Source organism: Psammomys obesus, unplaced genomic scaffold (assembly GCF_907164565.1).
Source record: "Psammomys obesus unplaced genomic scaffold, mPsaObe1.curated_primary_1811, whole genome shotgun sequence".
NCBI lineage: Eukaryota > Metazoa > Chordata > Mammalia > Rodentia > Muridae > Psammomys > Psammomys obesus.
Window position 1 is genome coordinate 11,649,277 of NW_026596040.1, and position 21,961 is coordinate 11,671,237.

The following is a 21,961-nucleotide window of genomic DNA, read 5'->3' on the forward strand; positions in this document are numbered from 1 at the left end:
CTCTACAGGTTTGACTACAACTTGAACTTATGGAGTCATTTTCTTAATTGAGGTTCCCTCCTCTCAGATGTCTTTAGCTTATGTCAAGTTCACATAAAGCCATCCAGCACAATAGGGCTCTACATTTTAGAGATATACTGTAGATCCTTCCTCTTTAAATACTCTTCCTGGTTTAGTCCCACACATTCTTACGAAAATTAATGGACAGCTAGAGGGAAACCAACTACGTGTTTTCAGTCTGGGCAGTGCTATTTGTCAGTTGAATGTATCCCTTCTTTGTTTAGTCTAAGATGTTCTGGTTTGGGTAGGGGAGAGCCATGGTCATGTGCCATCTGAAAGGGGCAGAAGCCACAGAGTACAAAGGCAGAGGACCTGAATAACCACAGGATTCCAGTGGTTGAATCTTTGAAAACTTCACTTTCTTTGCATAGTGAGATTACAAAGATTTATCAACTAGAACATTAGTTTTTGCCTTTAGTGGGTTTGTTGAAATGCCTTCTTTTTGCTATTTATTTATTTATTTATTTATTTATTTATTTATTTATTTATTTATTCATTCATTCATTCATTCATTTATTTTACACAGTGCCTCATGCAGTATAGGCTATGTTCAAACTCTTTCTGTAGTTGAGGACGATGCTGGCTTTTATCTCATGAGCATCCTGAGCTTGCTAATAAAATGATTGGATTACAGGCCTGAATCCCTGTCTTATTAGCTAAATGTAAGATGGCGTATGGTTGGTTCTGAGTACTCAGAACTCAAGAGGGTATAGTAGCTTTTTGAGCTAAAAGAATTTTGGTAGAAGAGAGGAGATTTAAATATTTGAGTCTGAGAGAGGAAGATATGACATGATGATATGTTTTTGTAAGTTAGTTGTTTTTTGGTATAGGTATAAAATTTTGTTTCTACAGCATTCTTGTTTGATTTAGTTTTTCGTGGGGGGGATTTTAAAAACAGTTTTTAAAATAAATGTGAGTTGTAAGCAAGTGCAAATTAATATGGTTGCTTTCATTTATATAACTTGGATTTTTTTTTTTTTTTATATTGCAGATGTTGTGGTCAACAATGCTGGGTGAGTTTTTCTGTACTTTCATTTTTAGTAAAGTACATACCACTGTGTTTCCTGCTGTGTATTTTCCCTTTCACTCTGACCGTATTACTATCAATATTTTAGAATCCTGAGGGACCGTTCCTTCTCTCGGATAAGTGATGAAGACTGGGGTAAGCTGTTTTTCATGCTTCTTTGGAACATAACTATCCATTTTGTCTTTTTAATATTTAATGCATTTATTCAGTTAAGGAAATACCTTCTATTTGCTATTGTTAATGTAAATACATTTACTCTATTGAAAATGATTTATTTAGTTAAAGAAGTATCCTATTTTTTAAACATTTGTTAAAAATAGTTTAAAATAAAACAATAAAAATTGTTAAAAATAGTCATTTGCAGAAGGTACTGAAAACAGTTTTGTGTCTTAGTATTAACTTTTTCTAATAACTTTTACCACGTTTTATCTAGGGGTGTGTGTGTGTGTGTTTTCCGCATGAGAAGAGCAGGATGTAGAAGAGGCTAGGGCACTACAAGTTAAAAACAAAGATCTTAAGACAAGGGTAGGACAAAGCCTGGATGTAAATCTGAAGTTTCTAATAAAAAGGAAATATTTTTCATTTTCCTTCCCTGTGTTGCAAAGGTTGAGTTTATATAACAATGAAAGGAGTTTATTTTTGTTTTGTCCTGTTTGTGGTTGTTTCCATTGGTCATCGAAAGAAACAAGCCAGTGGCTGAGATGGGGCAGGCACAGCAGCTGAGGTGGGGTAATTACATCATTGCTAAGAGCTCAGCTGCTGTTCCTAGAACTTTTGGAAGAGGCACAGTGTCCTTGTGACCGAGAACCAAGCAAGGGAAGGCTTTCAGTTCCTCCCCAGGTACAGCTGGGAAAGGAAGCTGAGGAGGAGAAAAGCTAAAGGATAAGATTCTGTCCTACCCAGTTTCTCCCTCCTGAACATCCCTTTGTCTTGCCTTACTTTCGCACTTACCCTTCCTTTCATCTAATATTTGTATGAAAACATTTTTCTTTTCGGAGTTGCAGAGTGAAACCAAATAAGAATGGTCAAAATGAGACAACACTCAATCCAGGGTTTTTCTAATGTGTTCCCTAAGTGGTCCACTCTTTGGATTGAAGTCTTTGAAAAATAGACCCCTCTAAACACATTTGAAAGCCTTGATAAACATAGAGATGATAGTGAGTAGTTTATGAATATTCCCTGATGATGAGCTGTGCCGTCTCACAGTGTTTTTTTATTTTGAGTATAAGTTATATATGTAAAATGTAATATGTAAAATAGCAATAAAAATGAGTATTTACTGTTTACATGCTTTTCATGCATGTATAACAGTTCATGTGGGGGGGTGTGAGTATGCATCTAAATGTCAGAGACGTTAGGTTGTCATCCTCAGGAATGCCACCTTCCTCCTTTGAGACAGGGCTTCTTATTGGTCTGGAGCCCACTAATTAGGCTAGGCTTGTTGGTTAGGAAGTCCCAGGGGACTGTCTTGCCTCACCAGCCCTGGAATTACACACATTACCACCGTGCTTTTCCACATGGCTTCCTGGACTCTAACTCAGCACTTTTCCAGGTAAGCTATATCCCTATACATATTTAGTTAAGGGGGGTGGTGTAAAGTTGCTTTGGGGAAGTTTGTGTTGCCTGGTACGCATTCAAGTAGAGATACAAAAAGACTAACTCAACTGTCCCCCTGGCCCTCTTGGGTTACATTAGCAAGTTTGTGAATGGACATTAATTAAATACAGCATTATATTTAGATATATGCAAGGATTTTAATAGTTTTATAAATTATAGAAAACCTTGTACCATATGAGTATGAATTGTTGATTGGTAGTGTAATTTGTTCTAATTAAAGCTAAAGTGGTTACTTGGGTGTGACAATACTTGATATAAAACAAATATGTTTGTATAAGTTCATTCTAAGACACACCTAACTTTTAACAGAATATATAATAAAAATAATTTCTTTTTCAGATATAATTCAGAGAGTTCACTTGCGGGGCTCCTTCCAAGTGACCCGAGCAGCGTGGGATCATATGAAGAAACAGAATTACGGAAGGTAGAGTTGCCTGTAGATGTCAGAGTGGATGTTTGCACAAAGTGCTGTGAGCTGGTTGCTTGGTGCTGGGGCATGTCCTCTCACACCTGTGCAGGCTTTGAAGCGCAGTTTAGTACACACTTACTAGGTTTGTATTTTTCTTTTGCCACATGCTTTTTATTATTAGTACATTTCTCATGAGCATTTATTGTTTTTGTTGTGTTCTTGGGGAGACAAGATGTGAATTGATGTCTATTCATCCCAGATAGGGAACCAACGACAGACAAAAACATAGAACACCAGAGTTCAGCTTAGCAAAATGGAATAATGAGCTTTATTGGCATTAGTTTTGGGAATATGGGTGAGGGCTACTAATAGGAGCAGCAGTGACTCCAGAGCCTGCTGCACCACCAAAATTCTACCTCAGCAAGGATGACAGCTCATACAACCTGGACATTTGGACCTTACTGCACAGCCTCTAGGAAGCTCACCTGGTTAGAGAGTGTCTTTCCAGATGGCTCAATAGAATTGAGCCTTTCACAGACAGCTCAGCTTGGCTAAGAGTGTCTTTTAGTAACTGTCCTGACTACTTATGTACCCTTGGGGAGGGGTTTAGTGAATCCTGTCTGTTCCAGGGACTTCCTGAAGTCTTTGAGTAGTTTAGTTTATTTACTGAGCTTAATGAGCTTTCCTGCAGCATAGAATGTTTTAGCTCCCCTTAGGACATCCTGTTGTTTTACCTTGTAATCATCCTGTGGCTTAATGAGCTTCCTTCCAAGATGGAAGATTTTAATTTTATAGGAAACTGATACATAACAACTTTAGGAAGCAGTGTGAGCACTGAAGATTTGCTCCTTAACCAGAATGTTATTAGGTGTGACCAGTAACCAGGTGGACAGAGGTGAGCACCCATTTCTTCTGAGGCTTGCCCACCATGAACTAGTCTTTGTAAACTTTTTGGGAACAGGACTTCTCTTTATTCCTGCACAAGTGTAACTCGCTTATACTTATATAGATATTGTCCATTTATTCTGTCCTCTGTGCTGTCAGGGTCAGTCCTGCAGATTAGGGATGTTGTAGAAGCAAATTGTTAATGATGCTGATTTATTTGAGACTCTATTTTATCTGTGTCGTGACAGTGAATTTGTTTTTATTTGTTCTAAGTAGAGTGATATTGGGTCAGGTTATAAGATGGCATTTAATACTATACAGAAATGGAGTGTCGAAGTAATGACCATTGAAGAATTACAGCTGTTATAATATTTTTTGCTAAAATTTTAATTTACCTGTTGTTAGTTTGTGTTTATAAATATTGTTGTTTTTGATAGATAATATATAAAGATTGTTATATTTAAACCTAATTGGCTCTGACCAGAGATTCTTTCTGTGTACTTTAGTCCTATAGTTGAGTTTTGAAACATCACTTTTATATCAACATTATTCTAACTGTATGAGTCACAGCTGTGAAAGGTGAAGGACAGTATGCAGAGTTGCTTTTGACAGGCACCACAGCATTCAGATAGAGTTAGGATTGCACTGTCAGAGATGCACACGGAGAGATGTTGTCGATGTTTTCTCTTAGGATCCTTATGACCTCCTCAGCTTCTGGAATATATGGCAACTTTGGCCAGGCAAATTATAGTGCTGCAAAGCTAGGCATCCTGGGTCTCTGCAATACTATTGCGATTGAAGGCAGGAAGAGCAACATTCATTGTAATACCATCGCCCCCAATGCTGGCTCGCGGATGACCCGGACCGTGATGCCAGAAGGTGAGTGCACTTAGATTCTGCAGGTCTGTCACATGGGGTATGGAGTGAGCATCACAAAAGGGTGTAATTTATGAATACGTGAAAGAAAATTTCTTTCCAATTTCAAAAGCATTTTGTGTCATTTGTGGCTGTTGTTGAAAAGTTTAAAGTGCAATGGAAAGGATGAAAAGTGACCATTAATTTCTACTTATGGAAGCAAACTTTCACCCCTAATCTTTGCACATGTATCTCTATAGACAGGATAATAACATTTTTACTATTTTATAATAAGTATATCACAATTATTTAAAATAATAGATTTCTTATATAGATTATATAAAATATAATGTGAAATGGAGAGCATAAATACGGAGCGAATGTAACAGTTTATTTGAGAGGAGTTTATAAACAGAAAAATTAGGCAGAGTGTACAGAGTTCTCATGTATGTTTCTTTCATGGTTCCTGCTAACACCTGTGGTGTGTGTTACAACTGATGAACTAGCACTGATTTATTGTTGTTAGCCAAGGCTTGTAGTTGCACCAGGACTCACTGTGCTGTATAGCTGTAAGACTTCTTACAAGTGCATGCCCTTATGTGTCCACTTTACAGAATCATACAGAACTCACTGGTGCCTCACTTATTCCTTCCCTTTTCCTTCTGGATGCCTGGGGGGGGGGTTTGAAACTCATATATTGTTTGGATATATTCCATGGTCTGGGAGTACCATGGTTTGTTTATTAACTTACATATGAGGGCAACTTGGTTGTCTTCATTTTTTTTTTTTTTTGAGTTGTAATAAAGCTACTATGCTAGTAGTTTTTATGTTAACTTGAGACATGTTAGAATAATTTGGGAAAAGCAAAATTCAATTGAGAAAATGCTCCTACCAGATTGGCTTGTAGGGCATTTCTGATTAATGGTTGATGTTGGTGGGCATTTCTTGTAGTGGGGTATGCCACCCCTGGGCAGGTTGTCCTGGATGGTACAAGAAAGCAGGGTGAGCTATAAGGAACAAGCCAGTAAGGAGCGCTCTTTGGTGGCCTCTGTATCACTTCCTGCTTTAAGGTTCCTGATTTGAGTTCCTGCCCTGACTTCCCTGGAGGACAAAATAAACCCCTTTTTCTCCAAATTGCTTTTGGTCATGGTATTTTAGTCCAGCAATAGAAACCCTAAGAAGATAGCTACAAATAAAAATTCATGAGTAAGTTTATATGCACATAAATTTTTTGAGTATTTTTGAGAAAATACTACGAAATGTGATTACTGGATAATTTGTAAAATATTTTATCTGTGTAAGAAACTACCAAACAGTCTTTTACAATGACTTTATCATTTGTATTCCTACCAGCACTGGCATAGAGTTCCTGTGAAATATCTTGCCAGCATTTGGCAAATCAAAATTAGTTTTATGTAAAATGAACTTTTATTCTCCTGGTTCAGTTGTCTCCGAGGCTTACTGCCTCTGTCTGCTAACCTAGGCCTGGTCCCGGAACCTATCACTCTGTTACTGTCCTGATAAAACTGCCTCCTCGTTCCCTGCTTTGCTTTTTAAGTAGCTTCCCTTTTCTCTCTCTTCTCATGAGAGTTGGGCATATCCTATTCTGTCAATTCTTTCTCTGATTCATCACTGTTTCTGCCACTCAATTAGATATCACTTTCAAACAGGGGTCCATGTCAACATACCAAGTTTACCCTCACTGATTGGGGTTAAAGGCATGTACCACCATGCTTGGACCTAAGCTTTTCTTTACCTGAAACTTGCTCTATACCAGGTTGGCCTATGAATTCAGATCTGCTTGTCTCTGTCTCCTGGATTATTCCAGCTGGATCATACAGACCTAGAAGGTCTTTGGATGTGATCTCTTGCTAGAACAGCCATGTTCTGAATTAACATTCCTTTATAGTTTTAGTCTTTTAAGTAAGTGATAGGCCATTACTAGTTCAATTTGAGACCCCTTGATGACATGTTATGCACAGCATTTTCCTATGTTTTTGTATTTGGTGAAGTATCTATTATTGTATTGTCTATTATTATTGTGTATTTACCCACAGTGTTTACATGTGGACACTTTTTATGTGCATGTGGAGGTCAGAGGTTAACTGTGGCATTGGTTTTCTTATTACACCTTTACCTCCTTCTGTTGATTGAACTAAGATAAGATCTTTCCTTGTAGCCTAAACTGGCTTCAAGGTTGAAATCTTGCCTCTGCTTCCTGGATGTGTGCACCTCCATTCTCCGCTTGAGTTGGTTTGCTTTTTGAGTTTAAGTATTTGTGTATTTTGGAAACAAATCCTTTGTCAGATACATTTTTTTTTTTTTTTGCAAATATATCTCCCACTGTGTGTGACTTGCCTCCTATTCTTGCTTTTTTTTCCCAGATTTTTTCTTTTTATTTATGCTTCCCTTATATACTATATCCCAACCACAGTTTTCTCTCCCCCACTCCTCTCATCCTGCCCTCCCCTAGACCCACTGCTCCTCCATTTCCCTTCAGAAAAGAGCAGGCCTTTTAGGAATATCAAGAGAACATGGCATAACAAGTTACTATAAGATTAGGCATAAACCCTCATATGAAGGCTGGATGAGGCAACCCAGTCGGAAGAAAAGAGTCCCAAGAACAGGCAAGAGTCAGACACACCCCCACTCCCACTGTTAGGCATATCACAAAAATCCCAAGCTAAACAGCCATAACATATATCCTGAGGACCTAGCACAGACACATGCATGCTCCATGATTTCTGCTTCAGTCTCTGTGAGCCAGTATGAGTCCTGCTTAGTTAACTTTCTTAGTGCCCATGATCCCTCTGGCTACTAAAGTCCTTCCTTCTCCTCTGCTGCAGGGTTCTATGTTTGGCTGTGGGTCTCTGCCTCTGATCCCACTTTTGATGACAATTGGGTGAGACACTGATCTATGAGTATAGCAGAATATCATTAGGAATCATTTTATTGCCTTTGTGTGTATGTGAGTGAGTTGTGTTTGGCTCTAGTCTAGGTCTCTAGACTATACAGCCCTAGTTCCTGGCCATCCAGGCAGTGTCAGGCATGGGCTCCCTCTTGTGGCTTGGGCCTCAAGTTAGGCCAGTCATTGGTTGGCCACTCCCACAAGCCAGCATTGCCCCAACATATCTGTCTAGCAGGCAGGACAGGTTGGAGGTTGAAGGCTTTGTGGCTGAGTTGGTGCCTGAGTCTCACCACTGGAAGCCTTGCCTGATTACAGAAGATGTCCAGTTCAAGCTCCATATTCTTTATTACTAGGAGTCCTTGCTATCACCATCATAGATTTCAGGAACTTTCCGCTGCACTGTTTTCAGTCGCCCCTTACCCCCAAGTGGCCCCCAGTTCCAGTCATCTCTCCCCATAATCTCTCCCTCTGTTCCTTCCTCCCCACCCTGATCCCTCCTGTTCCCATCCCCACCTGCCCCAAGTCCAGCTGCACAATCTGTTTTATTTCCCCTTCCCAGGGAGATCCTTGCTTCCCTCCGATGCCCTCCTTGTTGCTTAGCCTCCCTGGGTCTGTGAACTGTAGCACGGTTATCTTTTACTCAACAGCTAATGTCCACACATGAGTGAGTACATATAATATTTATTTTTCTGGGTCTACATTAGCTCACTCAGAATGATTTTTTTTTTCTAGTTCTATCCATTTGCCTGCAGATTTCATGATGCCATTTTCTAACAGCTAAGTAATACTCCATTGTGTGAGCGATCCACAGTTTCTTTATCCATTCTTTACTTGAAGGACATCTAGGCTGTTTCTAGTTTTTGGCTGTTATGAATAAAGCTGCTATGAACATAGTTGAGTAAGTGTCCTGTGGGAGGTTGGAGTGTTTTTTGGGTACATGCCCAGGAGTGGTATAACTGGGTCTTGAGGTAGTTAGTGCTAGCTATTCCGTATTTATTTCCATTGTAGCTGTACAAGTTTGCACTCCCACCAGCAATGCAGAAGTAATCCTCCACATCCTTGCCAGTATGAGCTGTTACTTGTGTTATTGATCTTAGCCATTCTGACTTGTATGGAATCTCAAAGTCATTTTATTTTGATTTGCATTCCCCTCATGGCTATGATTGATGAGTAAGGAGACCTAAGTCAGGGTAGGCTCCTGGGAGGATATGAGGGGATTCAAGCAGAGACTCCTAATAGCAGTGACCATAGAGACTGAAGAGGGCATCCTCTAACTAGACTAGTCTTCTAGTAAAGTATGGGAAACAGGAACCCACCCACAAAAGCTTCGACCCAAAATTTACTCTGTGTATGAGATGTGCAGGGATAAAGATAGAGCAGATAGAGCAGAGACTGAGGGAATGTCCAGCCAATGCCTGGTCCAAACAAAGACCCACCCTATCAGAGAGTGCCAACCCCTGACACTATGAAAGATACTCTGCTAAGCTTGCAGACAGGCTCCTACCAGAGTTGTCCTCTGAGAGGTGCACCTCAAAACACATGCAGAGACTCACAGCCAAACCTTGGTCAATGCATAGGGAGTCTTGGGGAATAGTGGGAAGAAAGAGAGAAGGACCCGGAAGTGACAGGAGTTCCACAACAGAGCCAACTAACCAGGGCCCAGAGGGGTTTACCGAGACTGAAGCATCAACCAAGGACCATACATGAACTGGACCTAGGCCCCCAATAAAAGTGTAGCAGATGGGCAGCTCAGACTTCAGGTGGGTCCTCTATAAGGGAAGTGGGGACTGCATCGGACACAGACTCACTTGTTAGCTTTTAGATTATTTTCCTCTGATGGGACTTCGCCTTGCCAGGCCACAGGGGAAGAGGACATGTTCAGTCCTGATGAAACTCGATGAGCTGGGCTGGATGGGAAAGGGAGCTCCCTTTTTCATGGGAGGGGGGAGGGAGAGAGGGTGTAACCTGGAGGGGAGGTGGGGAGGGGCTACAAGGATGTTAAGTGAATAAAATAAATAAACGAGAAAAAGATTGGTGAGCAAAACTGCATATAACATGCAATTAGATTTTACTTTAAAAATTTCATCAGAGTATAATTATATTTGGTTATATCAATTAAAATTCGTACTTCCATTATCCTTTAAGTAATAAATATAAGGTATTATAAGCAAATAAGGTAGTATAGGACATAGTCATCTTTCATTGGTGCTTGGAAGACCTGAGTACCATAGACAGGAAATTAGCAGCTCACTGATGAAGTCCTGGGAACGGGGAGTGGAGTCATGTGCTCCGCAGTGAAGTCCAGTCTCCACTCTCCTTGTGTGGTTCTTTTCTGCACTAAACGCTGCTCACAGAGGTGCAGTGGGACATCATTCTTCCTGTAGTCTCTAGTACAGCAGAGCGTTCTGTCCCAGTTACTATCTGTGTTACACTCACCAAGGATGCTCCATAGTGTCCTAGATTCCTGTTAAAAGGGAGCAGAGTAAAACAGCTTCGAGAGTGGTACCCAGGTGAGTGGTACCTAAGAGTGTGGCACCTAAGAGTGTCAACCTTTATATTATTTTGCTCACCAGTCCTTGCCCAGGCAGCTCTGGTTTCAATGGATATATGCCACCCATCCTTAAAAGGCACATGTAACACCTATGATTGGAGAAACCTGAGAATATGTTAGGTTTTTCTCAGTTGGGATGAAAAGTTCTAAAAGCTTCTAAGCTTAATTATTTCTATATAATTTTGTTCCTATTCATTATAAAGTCTGATTATTTATGTAAAGTATTTTCAGAAAGTAAAATAATTTATGAAATTTATATGCGTTCTTGCTTACAGATGTTCTTGCATTTGTTTCAGATCTTGTTGAGGCCCTGAAGCCAGATTATGTGGCGCCTCTGGTACTTTGGCTTTGCCATGAAAGCTGTGAGGAAAATGGTGGCTTATTTGAGGTATTTCAAAATGTTGTTTTTTTCCCCCCAAAGCATCATTTAGGTAATTACGTTTTTAAAAGATTGTATATTAATATTGCCAGGAAAACTTTGTACTGGTGCATCACTTGATTTGTAAAATATTATGTATATGATATTGTGGAACAAGTGTTAGACCAGGAAAGGAGGTACACTGCTATCTCAGCACTCTGGAGCCGAGGTAGGAGCACCCTGCGGGGGCTCAGTAGCAAGGCCTTGTTTCAAACAAAGGAATGCAGATCCCTGTCTATTTGTTGTTTGTTTTTGAAAGTGATAATAACGTTACAAACTCTTTTTTTCAAAGCTATCTGTTTTTCGTATTTTTCCTAATTTCAATGTGGCTGATTTAATGTGTTTAGTAAAATATAGAAAGTCTCATTGATGTAAGAAACTGAATAATAAAGCAGACATTTAGAGTCAGGTAGGCCAGAATTTGAACATTTGACCTAGCACTTGCTGGCTCTCAGGGTTATTGTGTAAATTATCCCTGTAGAGCTTTAGTTTTCTTGTGGTCTTTGTGACGAGTACAAGCATTTATTTATTTTAAAGATTTATTTATGTTTATATGCATTGGTGCTCTGCCTGCATGTCTGTGCGAGGGTACAAATCCTCTGGAACTAGAGCTACAGACAGTTGTGCACTGCCATGTGAGTGCTGGGAGTTGAACCTGGGTCCTCAGGAAGAGCAGCCAGTGCTTTTAAGCGCTGGGCCGTCTATCCAGGCCCCTATAATCATTTAAAGCCCTTGGCACGGGAGCCTAGTATTTCCTTCCTGCAACTTTAATTATAAATATAGTAGGAATCATGTTGGAGTGTGACAGAACAATAAATGCTGCTTGTTTATTTTAAATTCAGCAGTAATCTTTTGGTTTTATTTCTTTTATGAAGTTTTAAAATTTATGTTGTAAAATAAAAGCTGCACACACTTTCACCATTTGTTGGAGTTATATGTACAACTAGGGATTGAATTTAAGGCCTTATGCCAGGCCAGCGCTCTGCCACCATCTCAGCTAATTTACATGTTTTTTTATATCTATTTGTGTTTGATCTCTTTATTCTTGCCTAAAGTGTTGTATATTAGACCTCTCTCTATTCCCATTTTTGAAACTCTGGCAAGAGTGAACCTATCTGTATAGACTGTAGCATTCAAAATATTTCTTAGTAGCAAAAAACCTGCTTCAGTTTGAAGTAATACATCATTAGCCACTTTCATTTGAATTAAAAGCCGGTGAATAAATTAAGAAAAAAGGTCTCTATATATTTGAGTGCAGGTATGTGCTTCCACCTTTCTAGTCCTACCAACTGAATGTGAGTTATGTAAATTAGATGACGGAAGAACTTTGCACGCTTAGTTTTACAGAATAAAAACATTAATGGTACTGAGTCACTTAGAGTTTGAAATTTGGTCTGACCTCTTTTTTATCTATTTAGGAATCAAAGTTACTTATTTTTTAATAATTATATTATTGTTGACTGCACAAAATATATATCATCTTTGTTGAAACCTTAGATACATAGAAATGTGAATAGGAGAAAAAAAATCACACATTACTTTCCTGAGCACTATTATTAATTTTTTTTATAATTCCTTCCAGTTTATTATTAGGTGTGCATTTTACACAGATTGGTTTTTTCAGATGGACAGTTTATATACATCCTTATCTTTATTATAAAACAAAGATCATGCATACATATAGTCATATGTTGTTATTTTTTACTGTGTTGTGGACATTTTTTAAAATGATGCACATAACTGATAAAACATAGTAGTAAAATATCTGACCACCTGAGTTTAACCCTGAAAGTGTGCTTTGCAGAGCTCTGCTGGACTCTGGGGTTGCCTGCAGGAGATGCACGTTAGTCCAGCTGGTGCAGTTGCTCTGGCCCCTGAGTTAAAGGCCATGCCGACCAGGTACTGGAGGACCATCTTGGTCAGGTGACATGGTCCAAGGTTAGAGATGCTTGCCCTGGAACACCTTTCGAAACCAGGGGAAACCAGAAGAAAGGCTTAGAAAGATTTTGATGAGGTAGAAATCAGGAAATGAACCACCCTTTGCAAGAGTAGTAAGTCATGCCATCTGGGAATGAACAAAGAATCAGCTGCCATATTAAGGGCATAGTGTTTGCTGAGGAGGGCAGGGGAACTGTGCTCTGCCCAGAATGAGCGTTGGGCAGGAGAAATGCCCCGTCTCTTCCAGCTAGCAAAGGAATAAATAACTACATTCTTTGACTTTGTAATCAATTAAGGTGGTTCCATGTGGTTCCAAATTTAGATTGTATGTTTTAGATAGGAAGAATATCTAGCCATATTTGTTGCTTACCTTAATTCTTTGGGTCAGTCAGAAAGGTGTCATGTTGCTGGTTTGTCTTTAAATAACAAGTAGTTTGAGGATTGTTCACTGAAAGGCCAATATTTGGAAGTTTTAAGTTGCCTTCTTGAGAATTTGCATCTTTCCCCAATTCCCCAGTGCCCTTGCTTGTGGTCAGAACCACAGCTGATCAATCCACATTAATTGGACATATTAAAAAGGTGTGAGAATAGTAAAGGCAAAAGTTGATGAAAAGTCATAACATTGGCCCCAGAGCCACTACGGTGTCTCCTAGGATGCATTTCTCCTGTGCATGTGAAATTACAGTTAGTTCTGGCCAATAGTAGTGTGTGAAAGTGTGAGTTTCTTTAATCAGACAACATGCTCCATCTAAGGTTTACCTGCATGATCTATAAAGTACTGTACAACTAAAACAGCCTTTTCCTGTGAAGATTAGAACGTGGTCCTCTGCCTTATCTCAGTCTCATGCAGCCCCACAGCATTGCCTGCTTCAGGCCTCTGCTTTGATGCCATCAGCACTGCAACGGCTTGGAGTCAGGGGGTTTACACAGCACTGTAATGCTTCATTCCTTGTCATGTAGCATCCTATTATCCTCATCGATGAAGACGTTCTCTTAATGATTTCCTTTAGATGATGTTTTTTTTTTTTCTTTCTTTTTTTTTTTGTTAGGTTGGAGCAGGATGGATTGGAAAATGTAAGTCTCTGTTGGGTTTTGGATTGTGATAGACTTTTTGATTTTATAGTCTGTCTAGCCATTAGAGATGGACAAGGATTTTGTCAAATGCCTAATCACTGAGTGTATACATACTTGGACTTGAATACCATTCCAGCAGAAGGTACTGAAGCATGGGAATTACTCTGCAGACATCTGTACTTCTAAGGACCTGTGCTATTCCTGTAGTTGGCACTTGGTTTAGCTTATTTTCTCTGTCTTATTCTCGTCAGATACTGTAGTTTCTTTTTTGTTGACATTTATCCTCCAGTGACTCTGGCATCCCACATATTTCTTGCTGTCTCATCAGAACAGTGAGTGGGAGAGAGAGCTGTCTGAAAAATGGGAGGAGCCTGCTGTAGATGGACTGGTGGATTCTTCATTTCCCTCATGTAATTCTCTTCTTTTTAGAAAAAAGATGTGAGGAGACAGTGAAAGAGTATAGGGGCCAGCCTTCAGGGACAGAGCAGCAGCCAGTCTGTGAGAACTATTTCCCCCAAATAATAAATTCATTTGGCTTCACTCCTTAAACTTCTGAGCTCCAAATATGGTAGTTGTTTTATAGCGTTAAAAAATGTGAAAAATTCAGGATCTCAGCTTGCTTTTAGTTGTTTGGTGGTATCACAATTAACCATAAAATTAATTGAGTTACTTAGAAGACTGATATCACTGGAGGATATTGTTACACATTGTAGAGTAAATACATACATACATATATATATATATGTATATATGCATGAATGACTTCAGTCTAGTTAGATGTATAGTTACGTATATTTCTCAAGCATTTAGGTATCTTAATAGCACCCATTAAAATAGTGAGGTAAATGTTGCAGTAACAGCCATATGGACACTAGAAACTGGCATCTTTTCATTCCTTTATTGAGAATGATACTCCAACCAAGGTTCAGAGATAATCTAGAACCCCTGCACAGATGTAGCCCATGGCAGCTCAGTCTCCAAGTGGGTATCCTAGTAATGGGAACAGGGGCTGTCTCTGACATGAACTGATTGGCCTGCTCTCTAATTACTTCCCCCTGAGGGGGGAGCAGCCTTACCAGGCCACAGAGGAAGACAATGAAGCCAGTCCTGATGAGACATGATAGGCTAGGGTCAGAGGGAAGGGGAGGAGGAGCTCCTCTATCAGTGGACTGGGGGAGGGGTATGGGAGGAGATGAGGGAGGGAGGGTGGGATTGGGAGGGGACTAGGGAGGGGGCTACAGCTGAGATACAAAGTAAATAAATTGTAATTAATAAAATAATAAATAAATAAATAAATAAATAAATAAATGTCTTAAATTGAAGGGTCAGCAATGCCCAGCTATCATGTTTAAATGTTGTTAGTAGGTTGTTATTCTTATAGAATATTTAAAAAAAATGTTAACTTTCAAGAGGACTTAAGAACAGCTGTACTTCTTGTGACAAGTTCTAGTGGGGCTGTGAGAATGGAGGACGAACCAAGGAAGGCTGGAGGAGAGTTGCTGCTGGTGTGTCCAGGGTTTATAACTGGAACCTCTGTTCACTGTCACCTCTGGTTCTCAGTTTGCAGCAGCAGAGCTTTGTCCTGTTCTGTCATCCCTAAACAAGGGGAGTGAAGTACCTTTGGCTAAGTAATCTGTGGCTATGAGCTGAGCCTTTTGGCGTGACCACAGGCAACTGAGTCTTCAGCTTTGCAAGAGGCTCTGCTGTTAGCAGTCCTGACAAAGTTAGAGAAGTTTGCTCTTCAGCTTCAGATATTTCTTTTTATAAAGTTTATTTTAACTTAATTTAATTTTGTGTTATTTAACTTGGCTTATGAAGTAGTAGGTTTCACTACAGCATTTTCAACTATTTATGTTGTATGCTTTGCCCCTGCTCATTTTCCCTTGCCCTTCAGCTGCAGAGCTTTCTCAAAAAACAAACAAACAAACAAACAAACAAACAAAACCAAAAACCAAAAGCCCCCTGATATTTCTGCTAATGGGCTTTTAAAAGAAAAATATTCTTTTCTCTATGATTTTCTTTATCTTGAAGATGAGTTCTTAAGCATGTTATGTTCTGTTTTTAAGTTGTGTGCTCAGCCTCATGTTTCCTTTCTATAACTAGTACGCTGGGAGCGGACCCTTGGAGCCATTGTCAGACGGCGGAATCAGCCGATGACTCCCGAGGCAGTGAGGGACAACTGGGAAAAGATCTGTGACTTCAGCAATGCCAGCAAGCCACGGACCATTCAAGGTAGAGACCCAGGCCCTTTGGTCTTGGTCAGGGAGCAAAGCCGACAAGCTGCCTTCTTCAGTGCAGTTTCATCTGTGGTGATGCAGACACGGATGCCTTGGGAACAGAGTTTCTGCCCCACTAGGTGCCAGGACCCTGCATACTGAAGATAGTGTTGGTACTCAGGGTTTATTTCTCAGTCCGGTGTGTGGTCGGTGTGTTTGGTGGATGGATGCAGTGGGGTGCATACTTGTGTCCTCATTTGTGCTATAAGAACTTTCTCCTCAGTGGTGGTTGGTTTCAGGGTCTTCCATTTGCTAATTAACCATATGCTCTTTTCATTTTTACATTTATTTTTAATTGTGTTTATTTATGTGTGTTTATGCGTGGGTATGTACACATGAGTGCAGGTGTCTGTGGAGTTCAGAAGAGGACATCAGATGTCCTGGAGCTGGAGTTTCAGGTTTGAATTCTACAGTGTGGGTGCTGGGGACTGAACTCAGGCCCTCTGTAAGGGCAGTACACACTCTTAACCTCTGAGCCATCTCTCCAGTCCCTGCCCACATGCTCTTAATCTGACAGTTTTCTGTGGCACTCTAAAAGTTACTCCTGTTTTGTGCTCAGGCTTAGCTCTATTGCTTAGTTATAGATGTGGCATTGATTTAGCACATTGTTTTTGCTGTTCTCTCTTCTATCCCACCTCCTCCTCCCTTTGTCACCTCTACATAATTTTAGGACTTCTTCCGAAAAATTCAGACCCCAACTGTTCAGCAAGATATTCCCATATATTCTGGGCTGTGTTGTTTTTCTGTTAGCTGCACTCCTACCATGTGAATATTTAGTGGTAACTGCTCCTTACTGTCTTGTTTAAGGATGTGTGACTTGACTGAGTGATGCAGAGACTGTTTTATATTTTTTGTGGTGCAAAGGGTGGAACTCAGGACCCTGGGCATGCTGTGCAATCACCTTACCACCCAGGACAATCCAACTTATATGGAATTCTTTAAAAATATAACAGCAACAAGTCAAGTCCAATTAGAAAATGGGGTACAGAGCTAAACAGAGAATTTTCAATAGAGGATATCGAATGGCAGAGAAACACTTAAAGAAATGTTCAACGTCCTTAGTCATCAGGGAAATGCAAATCAAAACGACCCTGAGATTTCACCTTATATGCATCAGAATGGCTAAGATGAATAACTCAAGTGACAACACATGCTGGAGAGGATGTGGAGAAAGGGGAACCCTCCTCTACTGCTGGTGGGAATGTAAACTGGTACAACCACTTTGGAAATCAATCTGGCTATTTCTCAGACAATTAGGAATAGTGCTTCCTCCAGATCCAGCTATACCACTGCTAGGCATATATCCAAAAGATGCCCAAGTATACAATAAGGAAATCTGCTCAGCCGTGTTTGTTGGAGCTTTATTTGTAATATCCAGAAGCTGGAAACAACCCAGATGCCCCTCAGTGGAAGAATGGATGCATAAATTGTGGTATATCTACACAATGGAATATACTCAGCAATAAAAAAACAAGGAAATCATGAAATTTGTAGGTAAATGGTGGGAACTGGAAAAGATTATCCTGAGTGAGATATCACAGAAGCAGAAAGACACACATGGTATATACCCATATAGACATATAATATAGGATAAACCTACTAAAATCTGTACACCTAAAGAAACTAATCAAGAGGGAGGACTGGCTAAAATGCTCAATCCCAATCCAGAAAAGCAAAGAGGATGGACATCAGAAGAAGGTGAAAAGAGGAAACAAATTAGGAGCCTGCCACAGAGGACCTCTGAAAGGCTCTTCCCTGCAGACTATCAATGCAGATGCTGAGACTTATGGGCAACCTTTGGGCAGAGTGCAGGGAATCTTATGAAAGAAGTGGGAGATAAAAAGACCTGGAGAGGACAGGAGCTCCACTAGGAGAGCAACAGAACCAAAAAAATCTTTGCATAGGGGTCTTTCATGAGACCAAGTATCATGCATGGAGATAACTTAACACCCCTACACAGATGTAGCCCATGGCAGTTCAGTGTCCAAGTGGTTTCCGTAGTAATGGGAAGAGGGACTGTGTCTGCCATGAACTGATTGGCCTGCTCTTTGATCACCTCCCCCTGATGGAGGAGCAGCCTTACCAGGCCACAGAGGAAGACAATGCAGCCACTCCTGATGAGACCTGATAGACTAGGATCAGAAGGAAGGAGAAGGGGACCTCCCCTATCAGTGGACTTTGGGAGGGGCATGTGTGGGGAAGGGGGAGGAAAGGAGAGATTGGGAGGGGAGGGTGAGGGTGCTACAAGGGGGATACAAAGTGAATAAAGTGTAATTAATAAAAAATTAAAAACAAAACCAAACAAAAGACAAAAACAAGAAAATCATGAAATTTGCAGGTAAATGGTAGGAACTGGAAAAGATCATCCTGAGTGAGCTGTCCTAGAAGCAGAAAGACACACAGGGTATATACTCACTCATAAGTGGGTATTAGACCTATAATATAGGATAAGATACCCAAATCTGTACACCTAAACAAGCTAATCAGGAAGGAGGACTCTGGCTAAGATGCTCAATCACCATTCAGAAAGGCAAAGAGGATGGACATCAGAGGAGAGAGAAAACAGGAAATAGGACAGGAGCCTACCACAGAGGGCCTCTGAAAGGCTCTACCCTGCAGGGCATCAAAGCAGATGCTAAGACTCATAGCCAAACTTTGGGCAGAGTGCAGGGAATCTTATGAAAGAAGTGGGAGATAGTAAGATCTGGAGAGGACAGGACCTCCACAAGGATAGCAACAGAACCAAAAAGTCTGGGCACAGGGGTCTTTTCTGAAACTGATCCTCCAGCCAAGGACCACTCATGGAGATGGCCTAGAATCCCTGCATGGATGTAGCCTGTGGTATTTCAGTGTCCAAATGGCCTACATAGTAATGGGGACAGGGACTGCCTCTGACATGAACTGTTTGGCCTGCTGTTTGATCACCTCCCCTTGAGGGGGGAGTAGCCTTACCAGGCCACAGAAGAAGACAGTGCAGCCACTCCTGATGAGACCTGATAGACTAGGATCAGAGGGAAGGGGAGGAGGACTCTCCCTTATCAGTGTACTGAGAGAGGGATGGGTGGGGAAGAGGGAGGGTGGGATTGGGAGGGGAGGAGGGTGGGAGGTACGGGGGGGGGTACAAAGTGAATAAACTGTAATTAACTAACTGCTCACCTATCCATTCTTTTACCCTTATCCTACTCTCAAGTTCATGTCTCCCCCCCCCTTTTATTCTTTATTAATTATACTTTATTCACTTTGTATTCCCCTGTGGTTCCCTCCCTCCTCCCGTCCCAATCCCTCCCTTCCTCCACCCTCTGCATGCATGCCCCTCCCCAAGTCCACTGAGGTCTTCTTTTCTTTCCTTCTGATCCTAGTCAATTAGGTCTCATCAGGAGTGGCTGCATTGTCTTTTTTTCATGGCCTGGTAATGCTGCTTCCCCCTCAGGGGGAGGTAATTAAAGAGCATGCCAATCAGTTCATGTCAGAGACAGTCCCTGTTCCTGTTACAATGGAACCCACTTGGATACTGAACTGCCATGGGCTACATCTGTGCAGAGGTCTTAGGTTATCTCCAGGCATAGTCCTTGGTTGGAGTATCAGTCTCAGGAAAGACCCCTGTGCTCAGATTTTTTGGTTCTGTTGCTCTCCTTGTGGAGTTCCTGTCCTCTCCAGATCTTATTGTTTCCCACTTCTTTCATAAGATTCCCTGCACTCTGCCCAAAGGTTGCCCATAAGTCTCAGCATCTGCATTGATAGTCTGCAGGGAAGAGCCTTTCAAAGGTCCTCTATGTCAGGCTCCTGACTTGTTCCCTTTTTTCTCCTTCTTCTGATGTCCATCCTCTTTACTTTTCTGGATAGGAATTGAGCATTTTAGCCAGAGTCCTCCCTCTTGATTAGTTTCTTTAGGTGTACAGATTTTAGAAGGTTTAGCCTATATTATATGTCTATATGAGTGAGTATATACCGTGTGCATCTTTCTGCTTCTGGGATGGCTCACACAGGATAATCTTTTCCAGATTCCACCATTTACCTGCAAATTTCATGATTTCCTTGTTTTTTTTTTTTTTTATTGCTGAGTGATATTCCATTGTGTGGATATACCACAATTTATGCATCCATTCTTCCACTGAGGGGCATCTGGGATGTTTCCAGCTTCTGGTTATTACAAATAAGGCTGCTACAAACATAGTTGAGCAAATGTCCTTATTGTGTACTTGAGACTCTTTTGGGTATATGCCTAGGAGTGGTATAGCTGGATCTTGAGGAAGCGCTATTCCTAATTGTCTGAGAAATCACCAGATTGCTTTCCAGAGTGGTTGTACCAGTTTACATTCCCACCAGCAGTGGAGGAGGGTTCCCCTTTTTCCACAACGTCACGGCACATACCTAAACATAGTAAAGGCAATATACAGCAAGCCTATAGCCAATATCAGACTCAATGGAGAGAAACTTAAATCATTTCCACTGAAATCAGGGACAAGGCAAGGTTGCCCACTCTCTCCATATCTCTTCAACATTGTTCTTGAAGTCCTTGCTAGAGCAATAAAACAATTGAAGGAGATCAAGGGGATACAATTTTTTTTTTTTAAACAACCCACAAAGTTCAGTAAGCATGGGTGCAAGGCCATCCACTAGGGTGGGAGGGTCAGGGGAAGTGTGCTGTAGCTCTTCCCTAGAATGTTGCAGTTTTTCTAACAGTTTTTACAGCAAAGCTCTATCCTTTCTTATCTTTTTAACTGTAGAATCAACGGGTGGTATAATTGAAGTTTTACATAAAGTAGATTCAGAAGGAATCTCACAAAATCACACCAGCCACGTGGCATCCACAGACATGTCAGGATTTGTAAGTAGGGGAAATGCCTGAAGCTCACCTTTCTATAATCCCTCCCTTCTCTCTTCCCCCCATTCCCTCCATCAGTTCTCTCCCTGCTTTCTACCCTCCCCCCTACCCTTCTCTTCCTCCCTCCCTCCACTCCCTCCCTGTAACCTTTCTTTTGGAGGTGATCCCTCTGTTGTTCATCATGGAGAAAAATCAGTGGTGTTTGTTCAGAAACCATTTATGACTGTCTTTGGAATAAGGCTGAGTTTGACTTACAAAGAATTCATAAAGACCACATGAGCATGTGGCTTGAAGTCAATTTTGAAGCTGTCCAGATAACTCTATTCTTTGTTTCAGCTGTTCTTTGATAGTTTCCTCTGAGATTTTACTGGGTGGTACTATGCTTTTTGCTTTGAGGGAGGACTGCCTTGCAAGCAGAGGAGGGGATTTGGGTATTATTTTTTCTTTTTTTCTTTTTTTTTTTTTCTCCCTTCAAGGTAGTTTTTATTAGCTCATATGCTCTTGGCCCCACAGTGGGAATGTGCCACGAAGGCTGGAAAGAGCACAATTGTTCTGTGGACAATTTAAAAGAGTGCCAGATCCCAGGGACACCTGTTATTTGGTGATATGGGCCAGTTGCATCTGGCCTGCTCTAGATGACTCCCCAATCCAGAGACAGGGGATCACTTGGGATGATTTTGCATAGGATAAGGCTTCCTTCACCAATAGTAATGACAAAAATGGAAAAACAGAAGCACTGGCTAATTGCAAGACATTTGATTCATCAGACACTAATCAGTTGATTAACATTTTTTGGTTGTTTTGTTAAAGGCAGGAGTGTATTTTGAGAGAAGGAAACTGGTTTCTAATGCAATGGTGATAGCCCTTGCTTTTCTGAGTTAAATATTTCTCTCACTCTTCTGAGTTTGCACACCTATATCCATAAGATGGAGATCAACATATTTGTATTACAAGAAAACTATGAAAATGAAATGATGGTCTCACCAAGACCAGGATATGGTATCATGACTATTAGATGAGCTTAATGCATGGGTTATAGCTTTTGCTCAGTATGATGAAGGGCACTATAACACACACACACACACACACACACACACACACACACACACACACACACA

General features: G+C 40.8%; 1 protein-coding gene across 1 annotated transcript in view; it reads left to right on the forward strand.

The window, feature by feature from the left end:
- Positions 1-21,961, forward strand: part of Hsd17b4 (hydroxysteroid 17-beta dehydrogenase 4) — a 75,899-nt gene that overhangs the window by 19,692 nt on the left and 34,246 nt on the right. The window contains exons 5-12 of the mRNA XM_055622521.1: positions 1,052-1,073; positions 1,176-1,222; positions 3,044-3,128; positions 4,690-4,877; positions 10,609-10,700; positions 13,718-13,742; positions 15,846-15,974; positions 20,746-20,846. Coding sequence (XP_055478496.1) covers positions 1,052-1,073; positions 1,176-1,222; positions 3,044-3,128; positions 4,690-4,877; positions 10,609-10,700; positions 13,718-13,742; positions 15,846-15,974; positions 20,746-20,846 — 689 coding nt within the window. The remainder of the gene's footprint in view (positions 1-1,051; positions 1,074-1,175; positions 1,223-3,043; positions 3,129-4,689; positions 4,878-10,608; positions 10,701-13,717; positions 13,743-15,845; positions 15,975-20,745; positions 20,847-21,961) is intronic.